General features: G+C 51.5%; 1 protein-coding gene across 1 annotated transcript; it reads right to left on the bottom strand.

The window, feature by feature from the left end:
• Window positions 1-222: 222 nt before the first annotated feature.
• On the bottom strand, window positions 223-3,849 carry TFF3 (trefoil factor 3). The gene is made up of 3 exons (XM_049627829.1): window positions 3,710-3,849; window positions 1,988-2,134; window positions 223-808 (listed from the first exon to the last, which is right to left on the bottom strand). Exons 1-3 carry the CDS (start codon window positions 3,789-3,791, stop codon window positions 795-797), a joined length of 243 nt encoding a protein of 80 aa, XP_049483786.1. The 5' UTR covers window positions 3,792-3,849; the 3' UTR covers window positions 223-794.
• Between the last annotated feature and the right edge of the window lie 11,044 nt (window positions 3,850-14,893).

Below are 14,893 nucleotides of genomic sequence, written 5' to 3'. Positions count from 1 at the left end.
CCGCGGGGAGCCACCTGTCCCAGGAGGAGAGGGGCTGGAGGTGGGGTGCTCTGCGTCTAGGCGTCATTGGGACCCCGTGAGGACTTGGGACGGGATCGTCATGGTGAGACTCGCTCCCTTACAGAGCTGCAGCCATTTTCAGAAGAAAACGAAAAAGAAAGCTGCCCGAGGTGTCACAGGTGTTAAACTTGACCTGCAAATAAGTACAGAAAAGTGCCAGTTTGGAAGATGGCTTTATTGGCTTGCCCTCTTCCCCAAGGAAGACACTAATGATCTTTGTTTGTTTGTTTGTTTGTTTGTTTTGAAACTTACATTTGCAGTGTCTTTTCTGAATTTACACGAGGTGGTGGCCGCTGAGAAGGCCACTCGGGCTCCCTGTCGTGTCAGGGCTTGGCCTGGGGCCTGTGACATCCTCACGCAAGGGGCATCTCCTTAGGACCTGCCTTTCGGGGCCTGGGGAGGCCCCGGGCTAGAGATGCCATCACACCCTCCTGCCACCCCCCACCCCCCACCGTCCAGGAGAGGCTGAGAAAGGAAATGCACTTGGCAGAAATAAAACTCAACAACACAGAGGAGTCTCGGGAATGAGGCACAGCCCTCATGCTGAGCACAGGATCTTTATTCCTTAAGCCATCAGGCCCCAGGCATCAGCTTTCAGCGGAAGGGCTTGCCAGGAGCATGGTGGGAGAAAAGCAGGGAGGAGCGGCCGCGGCCGGCCCGCAGAGGACGCAGGCAGGGTCCCCCGGAGCATGGAAGGTCGCATTCCAGGGTGTCCAGGGCCGGTGGGCGTCGCTTCAAAATGTGCATTCTGGAAGCAAAGCGCAGACATGCATCACCACCACCAGCCTTGGCTCCACCCACCAGGTGCCCGGCTTCTCAAGGTCAAGACAGCCTCCAAGGTCAGTGCCTTGGGCTGTATTCTCCCCCAGTCCCTGGAGAAGTGTTGAGGGTCCGGCCTCGTGGAGAATAGCACGTGTCCCACCAGAACACAGGGGTTCAGACAGATGATCAATGAGATGACATCATCTCAAGGCCCCCACCAGCCCCCAAAGGAAAGGGTGTAGCCCCCCCATCGCCCCCACTGAGGGGCCCCAAAGTAGGGCAACAGCCAGCAACGAGGCAACGGGCAGCTCCCTCCTGGTCCCAGAGCTGTATCTGGGCCTCTGCCCCGATTTGCCGGGAAGGGGCAGGAAGCCCCAGGGCCGTGGGCAGGGCCCCATCATTGCTCAGGAGGCCGGCCTCCGCTGGCTTGCGGCCCCACTCCCCGCTTACCGGGGGTGGGGGGGGGGGGGACACAGGACGAGTGCTGGCTCCAGGAAGGTGGAGCCCGTGCCCTTCTCAGAAGATGAGCTGGCATTTGGACTTCCAGGGGGTTCACAGCAGACCTCACACCCAAGATTCGAGGTGGGACCGGGGAGCCGGGCTACGAACCACCCACGTGCACAGACACCTGCTCGCGGCCGAGGTGGGGTTCCCCAGAGCGGCCGTCCCGCACCCCGCTGCACACCGAGGGAGGGAGGGGTGCATCGCGGTGGGGGCAGGGCGGAAAGCTCGCGGGGCGTGGACAGGCGCCAGGGCTCCGTGCCCGGTGCTGCCACCATCTGCCGTCTGCCGGGAGCGCGTCACAGATGACGATGCTTTGTTTGCAGAGCGAGGCCTCGAATGTCGGCCCAACTTCCCAAACCCGTGTGTTTTCCACTTCTCTCCAGGATGGTTTTTAAACTAGTTCCCTGGACACAGTGCCTTGACTTTGAGCACCTTTTTGAAAAGACTGCTTTCATAGTTCGCACAAACCGCCGAGCAAAGGGACGGCAGGGGACGGCCCCTGGCAGCTGACCTCCCTGTGCACGACGCCTCTGGCTGAGGCCCCCTCCCCGATGGACAGTCACGGTGCTGGCTGTCCCGCCCGGGTGCGCGCGGCTTCCTGGGGATCTGGAGGCTTCCCGGGGGGGCCCGGGAGGGACACGGGGCTCGCGGGGCCTCTCACCTGTGTCCTGCAGAGGCTTGAAGCACCAAGGCACCTCGGGGATGCTGGAGTCAAAGCAGCAGCCCCTGTTGACACACTGCTCGGGGCTGATCTGGGGGTAGCCACAGTCCACCCTGTTCTTGGCTGGCACGGCACACAGGTTCTCCGCTGTCCCAAACAAAGCCCGGTCAGCGGCCGGAGCCCTTGCCGGCCCGGGGTGTTGGCTGCTGCCTTCATTTGGCAAGTTTGCAACCGCCCCCAGCCTCTGGGTTCGAAGCACGTGACCCCACCCGCACCCCAACATCGGCTCGAGGAGCACCCTCCTCCCACGCACACTTCTGTATGCTCTCTGGGGACTCTGGCCTCTGCCAGGGCGCCCCCCTCACTCGTGTGCCCCTGGAGCCTTGTCGGGAAGTCCATGGGCCTCGGGTCCCTCCAGCTGGCAGGAACCCGTGGGAATCTGGGGGCTCCTGAACCCCGAAACAAATTCCCCTTCACTGTGTTATCAACACAAACTGCCCCCTTAAAAAAAATGAATAGTGTAAGAGGAGATGCACGTTCAGTACAGAAAACCACAGCGCATGCTATTTTCCATTTCTTTTCTGTGTCCCCCTGTCCCCCAGGCACTTGGCTGGTCACGTCCTCCTGGGACATCCTTCTGTCCTCAATACTCGTTGTTGAAGCAAGCCTATGGTGTCTAAAGTTCTGCAAAATCTGGGACACCTGGGTGGCTCGGTTGGTTAAGCGTCCGACTTCAGCTCAGATCACGATCTCGTGGTTCACGAGTTCGAGCCCCGCGTCGGGCTCTGCGCCGACAGCTCGGAGCCTGGAGCTGCTACGGATTCTGTGCCTCCCTCGCTCTCTGCCCCTCCCCCCACCTGTACACTCTCTCTCCTTCAAAAATACATAAACATTAAAAAAAAAATTCAAGTTCCGCCAAGTCGGCCTCATTGCCTAATGGGATTTTCCTTAGGAAAACAGAACCATGTGAACTGTCTAAAATCCCACTCTATTGTGCCAGGCGGTAATGCCTCAACCCGCTGGTTTCCCCAGCCAGATTTGCTCACACTGGGATCCCAGAGGCACTGTGGCACGAAGGGCACATCCTGGGCTGTAGGGGTCGCAAAGCTGTCCTGGTGACTCTGACAGGCACCACGTTTGGGAACCATGGCCTTTGGCCCCTGATAAGAGCCACACCCTAATTTCTTCAAAGCTGGGTGGGTGGGACAGCCGCCCTCCCCCCACCTGCAGGGACAATGCCACGGCCAAATGAAAACCGTGTGCTGAAAATGCTCTTCAGGAAACCGTGTTCCTCGGCCTTTCCTTTCTGCCTTGCAAGTGAGCCAGAACGGTGCGTGAGGACCTACACTGTCGCTCAGAAATCTGCAGCCAAGAAGGCGGTGGGGTGGCCGGCCGGCCAGGCAGATCTGGGTTCTAATCCCGGTTTCAACACTGGCGGGGAGGGGGTGCCTGCAGCCAGTTACTAACTTTCTGAGCCTCAGCTACCTCGTCTGTAAAACAGCAAGACCGTTTGTAGGGCTATTGGGAAGGAACATGCGTGTCTGGTAAATGGCGATTATAAATCAATGTGGGGGCTTGATCACTTTCCTCTAGCCCCCAGAAAGCCCCCCCCCACACACACCCCCCAAGCCCGGACCTAGCGTCTCTTCTCCTCCTCCTATGCCCTCCCCCCCCCCCCCCTGGCCCCTCCTTCCCACAGAGCGAAGCCAGAAAGGTACTCACACAGGCCCACATACTCGTCAGCCAAGCTGGAGGACCCCAAGGCCAGGACCAAAGCCAGCAGCCAGAGCACTCTGGCCTCCATGGTCACGGGCGGGCTCTGGGGACCCGACTGCTCAGAGGACGTGCCGCGTCGGCCGAGCAGACTCATTTATACCCCTGTGTTTGTACAAGGGCTCTGCCTTCTGTTTGTTTGGGGACGGCCCTTCCCTCTGGCTCCGGCTGCACCTGCTTCTGCCTGCACGGGACTGTGAAGTCCCCCAGCGGCCCATCTTCCTGCGGGGGAGAGAGCAAGTCCACCCCACCGCTGTGGCAGCAAGCAAGCCGGGAGGTCAGGCTCCAGTCTCCTGGTTACAGTCCTCTACCGGGAGCCGGGATTAGCCCGGCCTGGAGGCCAGGATGAAGGCTCAGCACCTCCATGGCCACAGCGCCCAGGCCACTTAATCCCAGACCCTCAGGTGCTTGAAAAGTCAGCGAGTCAGCACTGTGCGCACGGGTCTCGTCTCTCCTTCGAAACTCTTGAAATTCCCACCCTTTCTTTTTGTATTGTTTCCTGTAAGACTTATTTCTACCATTATCTACACTTTAATAAATGTGTTAAATAAACGAATTCGCTATCGTGATAACATTTAATGTAATCAACTGTAATCTTTTGATAAAAACAGAATGCACGCAGTAAGTTTGAAAAATCAGGGGCGCCTGGGTGGCGCAGTCGGTTAAGCGTCCGACTTCAGCCAGGTCACGATCTCGCGGTCCGTGAGTTCGAGCCCCGCGTCAGGCTCTGGGCTGATGGCTCGGAGCCTGGAGCCTGTTTCCGATTCTGTGTCTCCCTCTCTCTCTGCCCCTCCCCCGTTCATGCTCTGTCTCTCTCTGTCCCAAAAATAAATAAAAAAACGTTGAAAAAAAATTAAAAAAAAAAAAAAAGAAAAATCAGACCGTGCAGGGGCGCCTGGTGGCTCAGTCTGTTAAGCGTCAGACTCTTTGATCTGGGCTCAGGTCGCGATCTCACGGTTTGTAAGGTCGAGCCCGGTGGCCAGTTCTGTGCTGATAGCACAGAGCCCGCTTGGGATTCTCTCCCTCCCCCCCTCTCTGTGCCCCTCCCCTGTTCTCTCTCTGTCTCGAAAGAAATAAACTAAAAATAAATAAATAAAAATCACACGATACAAAAAAGCCCTCTCCTGTCTAGAGGTATCGGTTTAACACTTTCTTAGGTATTTTTCCAGAAATGCTCTCTCTAGATCTAAGCACATTTTTAAGCCAAATGAGAACTTACTGGATACCTTTGCTCAGCTTGCTTTTTTTTTTTTTTAAATAAAGGAGATTATTTTATAATAGCCTGTCAAAACAAGGTGGGGAAAAATATACCCATTTTCCAGAGGAATGAACTATGGCTCACAATGTAAGGTGCCTGTCGGGGGTTACTCTCGTAGACCTGGGATTCAGGGAGCTGTCTTGGACCCAGAGCAGGTGCACCTGGCTGGTCGCCTCAGCCCCCGAGGTAGGGGGGTGGGGTCGGAGGGAGACCTGGGCCACCCCGGAGTTTGTGCACAGAGCTGTTCTCCACCCGGTGACTGACGGGGCCTGACCGTGCACACGCCGGCACAGGGCTGGGGCCCACCTTGTGCAGCAAGCCCATGAGAAACGGACCCGAGGCGAGGCTCACCATCTGGTTTCCCGTTCCTTCCAAGACAAGGGCAGGCTGAAGACAGAGCAAAGTCTGTGTTGTTTTCAGAGCTTGCTTTGTTCCCAGAAGGAGAGCGTGCACCCAAGCTAACAGATGGCATGGTCTTTGTTATTAAACATCATTATATGGGGCGCCCGGGTGGCTCAGTCGGTTAAGCATCCGACTTTGGCTCAGGCCATGATCTCACAGTTCATGGGTTCAAACCCAATGCTGGGCTCTGTGCTGACCGCTCGGAGCCTGGAGCCTGCTTGGGATTCCGTCTCCCTTTCTCTCTGCCCCTCCCCTGCTTGCACTCTGTCTCTGTCTCTCTCTCTCAAAATAATAAATATTTACAATAATGGTCATCATAGAGAAAATCCCTGGGAGCCTTTTCTGGCCAGACCGCTGCCTTCCTGCCCCCACAGTATCCCCAGGCCCGGCGTCGTCGTGGAGCTGAGCCAGGTTCCAGGAAGATGCGAACACCCCAGAAACGGGGCTTAGAGGGAACACCTATCTGAACTGTCAGAGCGCCTTGGCCTCTATCCGACTGCACTTAGAATCACCGGGGGAGCTGGAGCCTTGTCGGAGCTGGTCCCCTGCCTCCCCCCAGCTCGGGAAGACCCCTCAGATTGCAGCCAGTGCCCAGAACCACCACCACCGCAAAAAAACAGCTGGTGTTTTGCTTTCAGTCTAACTCAGTTCACGTGGACAGAGCCTGGGGCTTGGGATGAGTGATAAATCCCTGTCCTTGAAGAGTCCTCCGTGGGGAGACCGGGCCATGTGGTAGTTATGATGGGAGGGTGAGACATTTGGTCCTGAGTCACTTTACCACTTGTGCCTCGGTTTCCCAGCCTGTCCCGTAGCACCTCAGTCACAGGGCTGCCCACTTAGGTAATGCAGAGCTAAGCCAGGCACCTGGGGACACACGGCGATCAGCAGGTGTGGCACGGCAGGTGCAGAGGCGGGGGGTCTGGGCTCGTGGACCCCAGATGTGATACAAGGGCAGCTGTGGTCTGGCCGGGGCGGGGGTGGGGGGGGCGTGCAGCAGGAGCACAGCTGGGTCAGAGGACAGTGAGCTTGAACTGGCACAGGGGCACTGGAGCGTCGGGTAAATGTTTGTGGGGAGGGAATTCCTGTGTGTTCCTTTCCTCGGTGCTAGGGAACCCTTGACCCAGGGGCAGAGGATGGGATCCAAAGAGCCCGCCCTGCCTTCCAGAGCTCGCGGGCTCGCTGCCTTACCCCAGCCTCCTTGTTCGGGGCGGGGGGAGGGGGGTGGTTCAACTTCTAGGAGTGAACGAACACCAGGGCCAGAGCTGGTCGCCGGCCACACCCTGACAGGTGGCTGCCGCGGGCGTCCCTGAACCCAGGGTGAGCACATCCTGGCACCTGCTGGGATCTCTCTCCTTCCTCCTGCTCTGAAGCCTTATCTCTGCCTGCACTGTCCTGGGATCCCTCCCCTACTTGCCCCGGGCCCTGTGCTCTGGTGTCCCAGGGAAGGTGAGGTGAGGGTCTCCTGGACGGGTCCAGAAGCAGGCCGTCTGGCCCTGAGTGCTGGGGCTGCAACCTTCCCACCTGCGGAGTGCATGGCCACTGGCATGTATATGTCACGAGCGTGGACTGACCGTGGATCAAGGGCAGGGTGGGTGGCCTGCTAACGTTGGAGCCTCTGGACCCCGGGCGGCACCCCTGGCCTCAGAGCCCACAGCCCACAGCCCACGGGGGAGAGTAAGCCTCGACACGTGCATTGTGATACACTGCGGAAGCTTCTCCCTGGGAGAGCGATCTGAACTGGGTTTTGAGAGTGAATGGGAGCTCCCAGATGGGTGAGGGTCACAGGGCGCTCCAGACAGGCACTGCTAACCCGCACAAACACAGAGTCAGCGTGGCCTCCCAGGCTTACATGCTCCGGGCTACCTCTCAGCTCACTAGCACCGTCCCTCCTGGTTCCTCCAGCCAGCAGAGAGCCGGATGGAGGGGTGGACCCGCAGTCCTGTTAATCGGGGCGCTTGGGTTCGCCCCTGGGATCACACACCTCCCTGGGGAGAGTCCTATCCACCGGCTGTCATACCGTTCCACAGCTGCCTTGGGTGTGGGCACCTCCCTCTGTGTCCTGCACAGAGTTTCCTCCTGCTGCCTGGAGAGAGACTTCCAGACCCTTCCTTGAGGCCCCCGTCTTTGGCGTGGTTTACTCGGAGGACAAATCGGGGGAGTGGAGCTGTGCAGATTAGTCTCCCCACAACTCTGGAGGGGGAGGGGGAGAGGACAGAGGGTCCTGGTGAGTCAGAACAGAAGCCAGGAGCCCTAGGATGCCCCTCAAAGACCTAGGGTCTCCTGCTCCCAACACTGGGTCACTGTCTGTCCTGCTACATGCAGGCGTATGTGACAAACCCCGGGGGTGTTTTGGAGAAACCAATGTTTAGCCCAAGGTCTACAGCTGGCGGTTTCGGCCACAGCACCCCTCACCCCGGAGCGCCTCTGGGTTTGAGCTATTGCATCAACCCCAGGTGCTGTTACGACAAGGAAGCTTCCCAGCCATGAGTTAGCCGATGACCAGGACACCCAAAGGAACAGAGATAAGTCAGGAATAAACAGAACTAAGAGCCGGGAGGCAGATGTGCCTGGGGCGCCAGGCCCCTCCTTGACAGCCCCTCCTTTCAGACCCGGATGGGCCTTTCTTGAGCCGCTGGATGGGCTCCAACAGGAAGCCAAGGTTCTGGCAGCACACGGACACCGGGACGTGGGTGTGCCCCCAGCTGGCACCTGGTGCAAGCCAGCCCTCAGCGCTGCTCTGAGCCGCGTCCCAGGAGGACAGCCGGGGAAGGGCGGAAGATGGTCCCCTGCCAGCCGAGCCGGACAAGCCCCTGTGCTCTCGGGCTTCAGATTTGCCTGTGAATCAAATCATTGTCACTAAGTGACTTCCAAGAGTGCCAGGATGGATAGCATCCTCCCCAGATTCATACCCTTCCTGGAAGCTCAGAGCGTGGCCGTATTTGGAATTGGGTTATTGCAAGTGTAATTATTTAAGTTGAGATGAGGTCAGACCGGAGCAGGGTGACCCTTCATCCACTATGACTGGTGTCCCTGTAAGAAGAGAAACACAGACACGCAGGGAGACAGCAGATGACCACGGAGGCGGGGGCTGAGGTGATGCAGCTAAGAACAAGAATGCCAAGGGCAGTGTGCAGCCACCAGGGCTGGAGGAGGCAGACTTCCCGCTGTGGCCAGAACCACCTAGTGTGATGGCCTCTGCTATGGCAGCCCCAGGGCTCAGCGCATCTGGCTCTGAGATCTACCTTCACTGGAAATTTTCTCACAAGGGGGAGGGAAGAACACAGTTAAAAGACCCGGGCCCGGGTCCCTCCCCTTACCCACCCTGGCTGGGCTTCCGGGGACCTCTGCCTGGCTCTTGGCGCCCCTGCACCTGAGACCCTGTCCGACCATAGGCCTGTGCCTCCACAGTGTCCCGGGCCTGCCTCCGCCCTCCCTGTGCACATTCCATTGCTGATCTCTGTGAATCACCGGCCCTTCGTAATCAATCACCAATGTTTGCAGAATCCTTTCCTGCGTTCCGCACCTCACCCAAATAATCCCCATGGAGGCTTTGTTCTAACTTCCTCGTCTCAGGGGAGGCTAAGACAACACCAGCGGGAGGGCAGCTGCAAGAGCCCCACATCCTGGTCAAAGCCGGGCCAGCCTCCACCCGCCTCGAGGCCAGGGGAGACCCTTTAGGGAGGTGACCGTGTCATGACTTGTCCAAACTGGGATGCTTCTCAGAGCATGCAGGGCACTAGTAATGATTATGCTTAATGATTAAGAAGACTTGTAAACAGGGATCGATCGTCCTAAGCCAATGGGGTGAAGGCCACCTGCTGAGAGGGCCACCCACCAGCCACCGCACTGGGTGGTGGCCATTTTCGAGTCCGTGGACTTTGATGGAGCACAGGAACAGGCACTCAGCAAAGCTCGGAAACCACACGAGCCGTGTGATCAAACATGAGTGGGTCAGGTTCCGCCATGTTTTGACTTACGTGTTGGGTGCGCCGATGGGCAACTTGCGTGTGGAGACGAGGGTGCGTGTCCGGCCCTTAGTGTGCTCAGGCTGCCGTAACAGAAGCCCATGGACGGGTAGCTTATTAACAGTGCTGATTTCTCATGGCTCTGGAGCCTGGAGGTCCAGGGTCATGGCACCAGCACGGTCGCCTTCTGCTGGGCGGTCTTCTTGGTTCACAGACGGTGCTTTCTTGCTCACAGATGTTTCCGCCTCACACGGTGGAAGAACAGAGGGCAAAGGGGTTAGAAATAAACAAAGCCTCTGGGACAGTATCACAAGGTCTAACAGAAATAAAAAAGAAAAAAAAACAGACGAGAAAAAAAATGAACAACGCTGGGTTTCTGAAAAGGCTAAAAAAACAATACATTTCTTTAAGTTTATTTATTTATTTTTGAGAGAGCCAGAGACAGAGAGAAAGAGAGAGAGAGAATCCCAAAACCCAAGCAGGTTCCACGTTGACAGCATGGAGCCTGACACGAACTGTGAGATCGTGACCTGAGCCAAAGTCGGACGCTTAACCGACTGAGCCACCCAGACACCCCTTGATATGTTTCTAATTAGACCGATCAAGAAAAAAATGACAGAGAACACAAATTACTAATATCGGAAATGAAAATGGACTATCACTATAGCCCTACAGACATTAAAAGGAAAATTAGGTTATGTTCAGAATAATATTCATATTAATTAATATCTACACCAACAAATTTGATGACTCAGATAAAACGGACAAATTCCTTGAAAAACACAATTTATCAAGTGGACACAAGAATAAGTAAAAAATCTAAATAGCCTTATTTCTCTGGAAAATTTTGAAGTTCCTATCAAAAAACCTTTCTGCGAAGTAAATTTCAAGTTCAGGTAGTTTCACTGTTTGATTCTATCAGCAAGCTCCCTTCTTAGACAAACTTAGAAAAAAGATGAGGAAGGGCCATTTCCCAACTCATTTTATGGGACAACATATACCTAATACCAAACCCTGACAGACCATCATGAACATAGATCAGGAATATAAACAAAATATTAGCAAACTGAACCAGAAACATACAAAACCAGTAACACACCACGGATGAGAAGGGTTTATCTAATGAAAACAAAGTAGGGTTAACATCAAATAATCAGTCAATGCAATTCACCACATTAGTTAAAGAAAGTGAAAATTAAAAATGTGATCATTTCAATGAGTGCTTTAAAAGCATTTGATGAAGTTCATACTCACACATGATGAAGACTTTTAGACAACGAGGAGTAGAGAGGAATATTTTACAGCTGATAAAGGGCATCTACCAAAAAACATCACAGTGTCATGCTTCGTGGAGAAAAATGAACATTCTCCCGTAAGATTGGGACCGAGGCAAGGATTCTTACCTTCATTTCAATTTAACATTGTCATGGTGGTTCTGATAGATGTAGTAAGGCAAGAGAAAAAAAGGCATAAAGATCACAAAAGAAGAAATAAAATTGCCTTTATCCACGGATGATTGTTTTACTTCCAATTGTTTGTTGCTAACATGTAAAATCACAATTCTTGTTTTTTTAATGTTTATTTATTTTTGAGAGAGAGGGTGCAAGTAGGGGAGGGGCAGAGAGAGAGGGGGACAGAGGACGCGAAGCAGGCTCCTTGCTGACAGCAGAGAGCCCAATGCAGGGCTCGAATTCATGAACCTTGACATCATGACCTAAGCTGAAGTCAGACGCCTCAGTCGAGGCACCCAGGTGCCCCCACCATTCATTTTTTTAAGTTTATTTATTTTGAAAGAGAGAGAGAGCATGTGCACACGTGCACATGCACAAGTGGGGGAGGGGCAGAGAGAGAGGGAGGGAGAGAATCCCAAGCAGGCTCCATGCTGTCAGCATGAAGCCGGACAAACGGCTCCTTCCCACAAACTGGGCGGTCACGACCTGAGCAGAGATCAAGAATCAAACACTTAACTGACTGAGCCACCCAGGCACCCCAAACACAATCCATTTTTTTATATTAACTTTGTATCCTTTAAAGATTTCTTGGGATTTTCTAAAATAGTGCACATTGTGAAGGTACAGTTGTTAGGTTTGATTCGATTAAAATGAAGGCTATCTATTCCGGAAGACATGACAGATGAATAAAAAAGCCAAGCCACGAACTAGGAAAAGATATTTGAAACCAATGTACTTGACAAAGGATCACTATCAAAGATACATAAAGAACTTCAACAAACCAACGAGAGCAAGACAAACACGGTTTTGAAAATAGACACATAAGTAAAGGATGGAGAGAGGCTCAGTGTCACTCATAGTTGGGAATTACAAAATACACTGACATTAACACACCATTTCACTCACATGGTTTGTACCCATATCATGAAATACTGACAAGGGTATAGAGAAATAGGAACTCTTCCTCAAAGTCGCTGAGTGTAATTAGCACATCTACTTTGACCACCATTTTGACAACTCCTAGTAAATGGAACAAGTGTGTATTGTTTTGATAAGAAGAAATCGGGAATAATAATAATCTAATCACTCAGTCGGTTGAGCACCCGATTTGGCTCAGGTCATGATCTCATGGACTTGAGATTGAGCCCCACATCAGGTGCCACATCTGGCTCTACAATGGGTGTGGAGCCTGCTTAAGATGTTCCCTCCCTCCCTCCCTCTCTCTCTCGCTCTCTTCCCCTCTGCCCCTTCCCCACTCTTACACACGTACCTGTGTGTTCTCTCTCTCTCAAAAAATAATATACCTAATTGCTTATCAATAGGGGAATGCATCCCACATTAAAATGGATGAATCAAACTGATTTTTATCAATAGGGATAAATTTCAGAAGTTAAGAATAAAATGTAAGATGAAAAGCCTGCATATTATAATACCATTTCTGATGATTTAAACAACAATAACAAACATGACACACTGTTCACGGATATGCATGTGAATAATATACAGTGACTGCAGAATGGTGGTTAGCTCCAGGAAGGGAGAGAAAAGAATGGGTAAAAGGGGCATTTTTATTGTTTTATTTCTTTTTGTAAAATGAGAGCTATCAAGGTGAATAGAAAAAAGTCCAACATGGATAAATCTGGGTAGTGTGCATTTGGATGACTACTGCATTATATACAGTTTGAGGAAAATCTGGCTACGGAAAAAAGTTTTTTAGAAAAAAAATAATTTTAATTAAAACATCATGAGCTTCCAAACAATTTAAGCAATTTTTTTAATGTTTATTTATTTTTGAGAGAGAGAGAGCGCATGAGCATGGAGGTGCAGAGAGAGAGGGAGACACAGAATGTGAAGCAGGCTCCAGGCTCTGAGCTGTCGGCACAGAGCCCGACGTGGGGCTCAAACCCCTGAACTGCGAGATCATGACCTGAGCCAAAGTCGGACGCTCAACTGACTGAGCCACCCAGGCACCCCTAAGCAAATTTTTTTTAATATCTGATTTTGAAGGATACAAAATTTAAGATTTCAACTTGCAACCAACATTCTACTTTTTTTCTTCCAACTTTTTATTTAAACTCAAGTTAGTTAACGTGTAGTGTTGTATTGGTTTCATGAGTAGAAGTTAGTGATTCATCACTTACACATGACACCCAGGGCTCATCACAACACATGCCCTCCTTAATGCCCATCCCCCATCTAGCCCCTCCCCCCCCCTCCCCTCTCCATCAACCCTCAGTTTGTTCTCTATCGTTAAGAGTCTCTTGTGGTTTGCCTCCTTCTCTGTTTTTATCTTATTTTATTTTTCCTTCCCTTCCCCCTATGTCCATCTGTTTTCTTTCTTAAATCCCACATATGACTGAAATCATATGGTATTTGTCTTTCCCTGACTTCTTTTGCTTAGCATGATGCACTCTAGTTCTATCCATGTCATTGCAAATGGCAAGATTTCCTATTTTTTTCTTTTTCTTTTCTTTTCTTTTCTTTTTTTCAATATATGAAATTTATTGTCAAATTGGTTTCCATACAAGATTTCCTATTTTTTGATGGCTGAGTAATATTTCAGTGTGTGTGTGTGTGTGTGTGTGTGTGCGTGTATTTGTACATACATACGTGCCACATCTTTATCCATTCATCAGTCAATGGACATTTGAGCTCTTTCCATAATTTGGCTATTGTTGATAATGCTACTATAACTTTTGGGGTGCATGTACCCCTTCAAATCAGTATTTTTGTATCCTTTGAATAAATACCTAGTAGTGCAATTGCTGGGTCATAGGGTAGTTCTATCTTTAACTTTTTGAGGAACCCCCACACTGTTTTCCAGAGTGGCTGCACCACTTTGCATCCCCCCCAACAGTATAAGAGGGTCCCCCCCTTTTCCACATCCTTGCCAACATCTGTTGTTTCCTGAGCTGTGAACGATAGCCATTCTGACAGGTATGAGGTGGTATCTAATTGTGGTTTCGATTTGTATTTCCCTGATGATGAGTGATGTTGAGCATTTTTTCATGTCTGTTAGCCATCTGGATGTCTTCTTTGGAGGAATGTCTGTCCATGTCTTCTGCCCATTTCTAAACTGGATTATTTATTTTTTGGGTATTGAGTTTGATAAGTTCTTTATAGATTTTGGATACTAGACCTTTATCAGATATGTCATTTGCAAAGATCTTCTCCCATTCTGTAGGTTGCCTTTTAGTTTTAATGCCTTTTAGTTTCCTTCCCTGTACAGGAGATTTTTATCTTGATGAAGTCCCAGTAGTTCATTTTTTTTAAGTTTATTAATCTGTTTTGAAAGAGAAAGAGAGAGTGGAAGAGGGACAGAGAGAGAGAATTCCAAGCAGGCTCCACACTGTCAGCACAGAGCCCAACTCAGGGCTTGAACTCAAGAACTGTGAGATCATGACCTGAGCTGAAATCAAGAGTCAGATACTTAACCACCTTAGCCACCCAGGTGCCCCTACTAGTTCATTTTAGCTTTTGTTTTCCTTCCTTCAGGAGACATGTCTAGTAAGAAGTTGCTATGGCCACGATCACAGAGGTTGTTGCCCGTGTTCTTCTGTAGCATTTTGATGGTTTCCTGTCTTACATTTAGATCTTTTATCCATTTTGAATTTATTTTTGTGTGTGGTGTAAAAAAGTGATCCAGTTTTATTCTTTTGCATGTTGCTGTCCAGTTTCCCCAGCACCATTTGTTGAAAGGACTGGCTTTTTTCCATTGGATATTCCTTTCTGCTTTGTTGAAAATGAGTCGACCATATAGTTGTGGGTCCATTTCCAAGTTCTCTATTCTGTTCCATTGATCGATGTGTCTGTTTTTGTGCCAGTACCATACTGTCTTGATGACTTCAGCTTTGTAATATAGCTTCAAGTCCAGAATTGTGATGCCTCCTGCCTTGCTTTTCTTTTTCAACATCACTTTGGCTATTTGGGGTCTTTTATGGTTGCATACAAATTTTAGAATTGTTTGTTCAAGGGGCACCTGGGTGGCTCAGTTGGTTAAGCGTCCAGCTCTTGCTTTTGGCTCAGGTCATGATCTCATAGTTCATGAGTTAAGCCC

Source organism: Panthera uncia, chromosome C2, assembly GCF_023721935.1.
Source record: "Panthera uncia isolate 11264 chromosome C2, Puncia_PCG_1.0, whole genome shotgun sequence".
NCBI classification, from domain to species: Eukaryota; Metazoa; Chordata; class Mammalia; order Carnivora; family Felidae; genus Panthera; species Panthera uncia.
This window is presented reverse-complemented; position numbering and strand designations above follow the sequence as displayed.

What these genes read in the sequence shown, in the direction of transcription:
- TFF3 (XM_049627829.1), bottom strand. Translation starts at nt 3,791, where the DNA reads ATGGAGGCCAGAGTGCTCTGGCTGCTGGCTTTGGTCCTGGCCTTGGGG. An exon ending in TGACGAGTATGTGGGCCTGT is followed by an intron (nt 2,135 to 3,709) that starts GTGAGTACCTTT and finishes TGTTTGGGACAG; the next exon opens with CGGAGAACCTGTGTGCCGTG.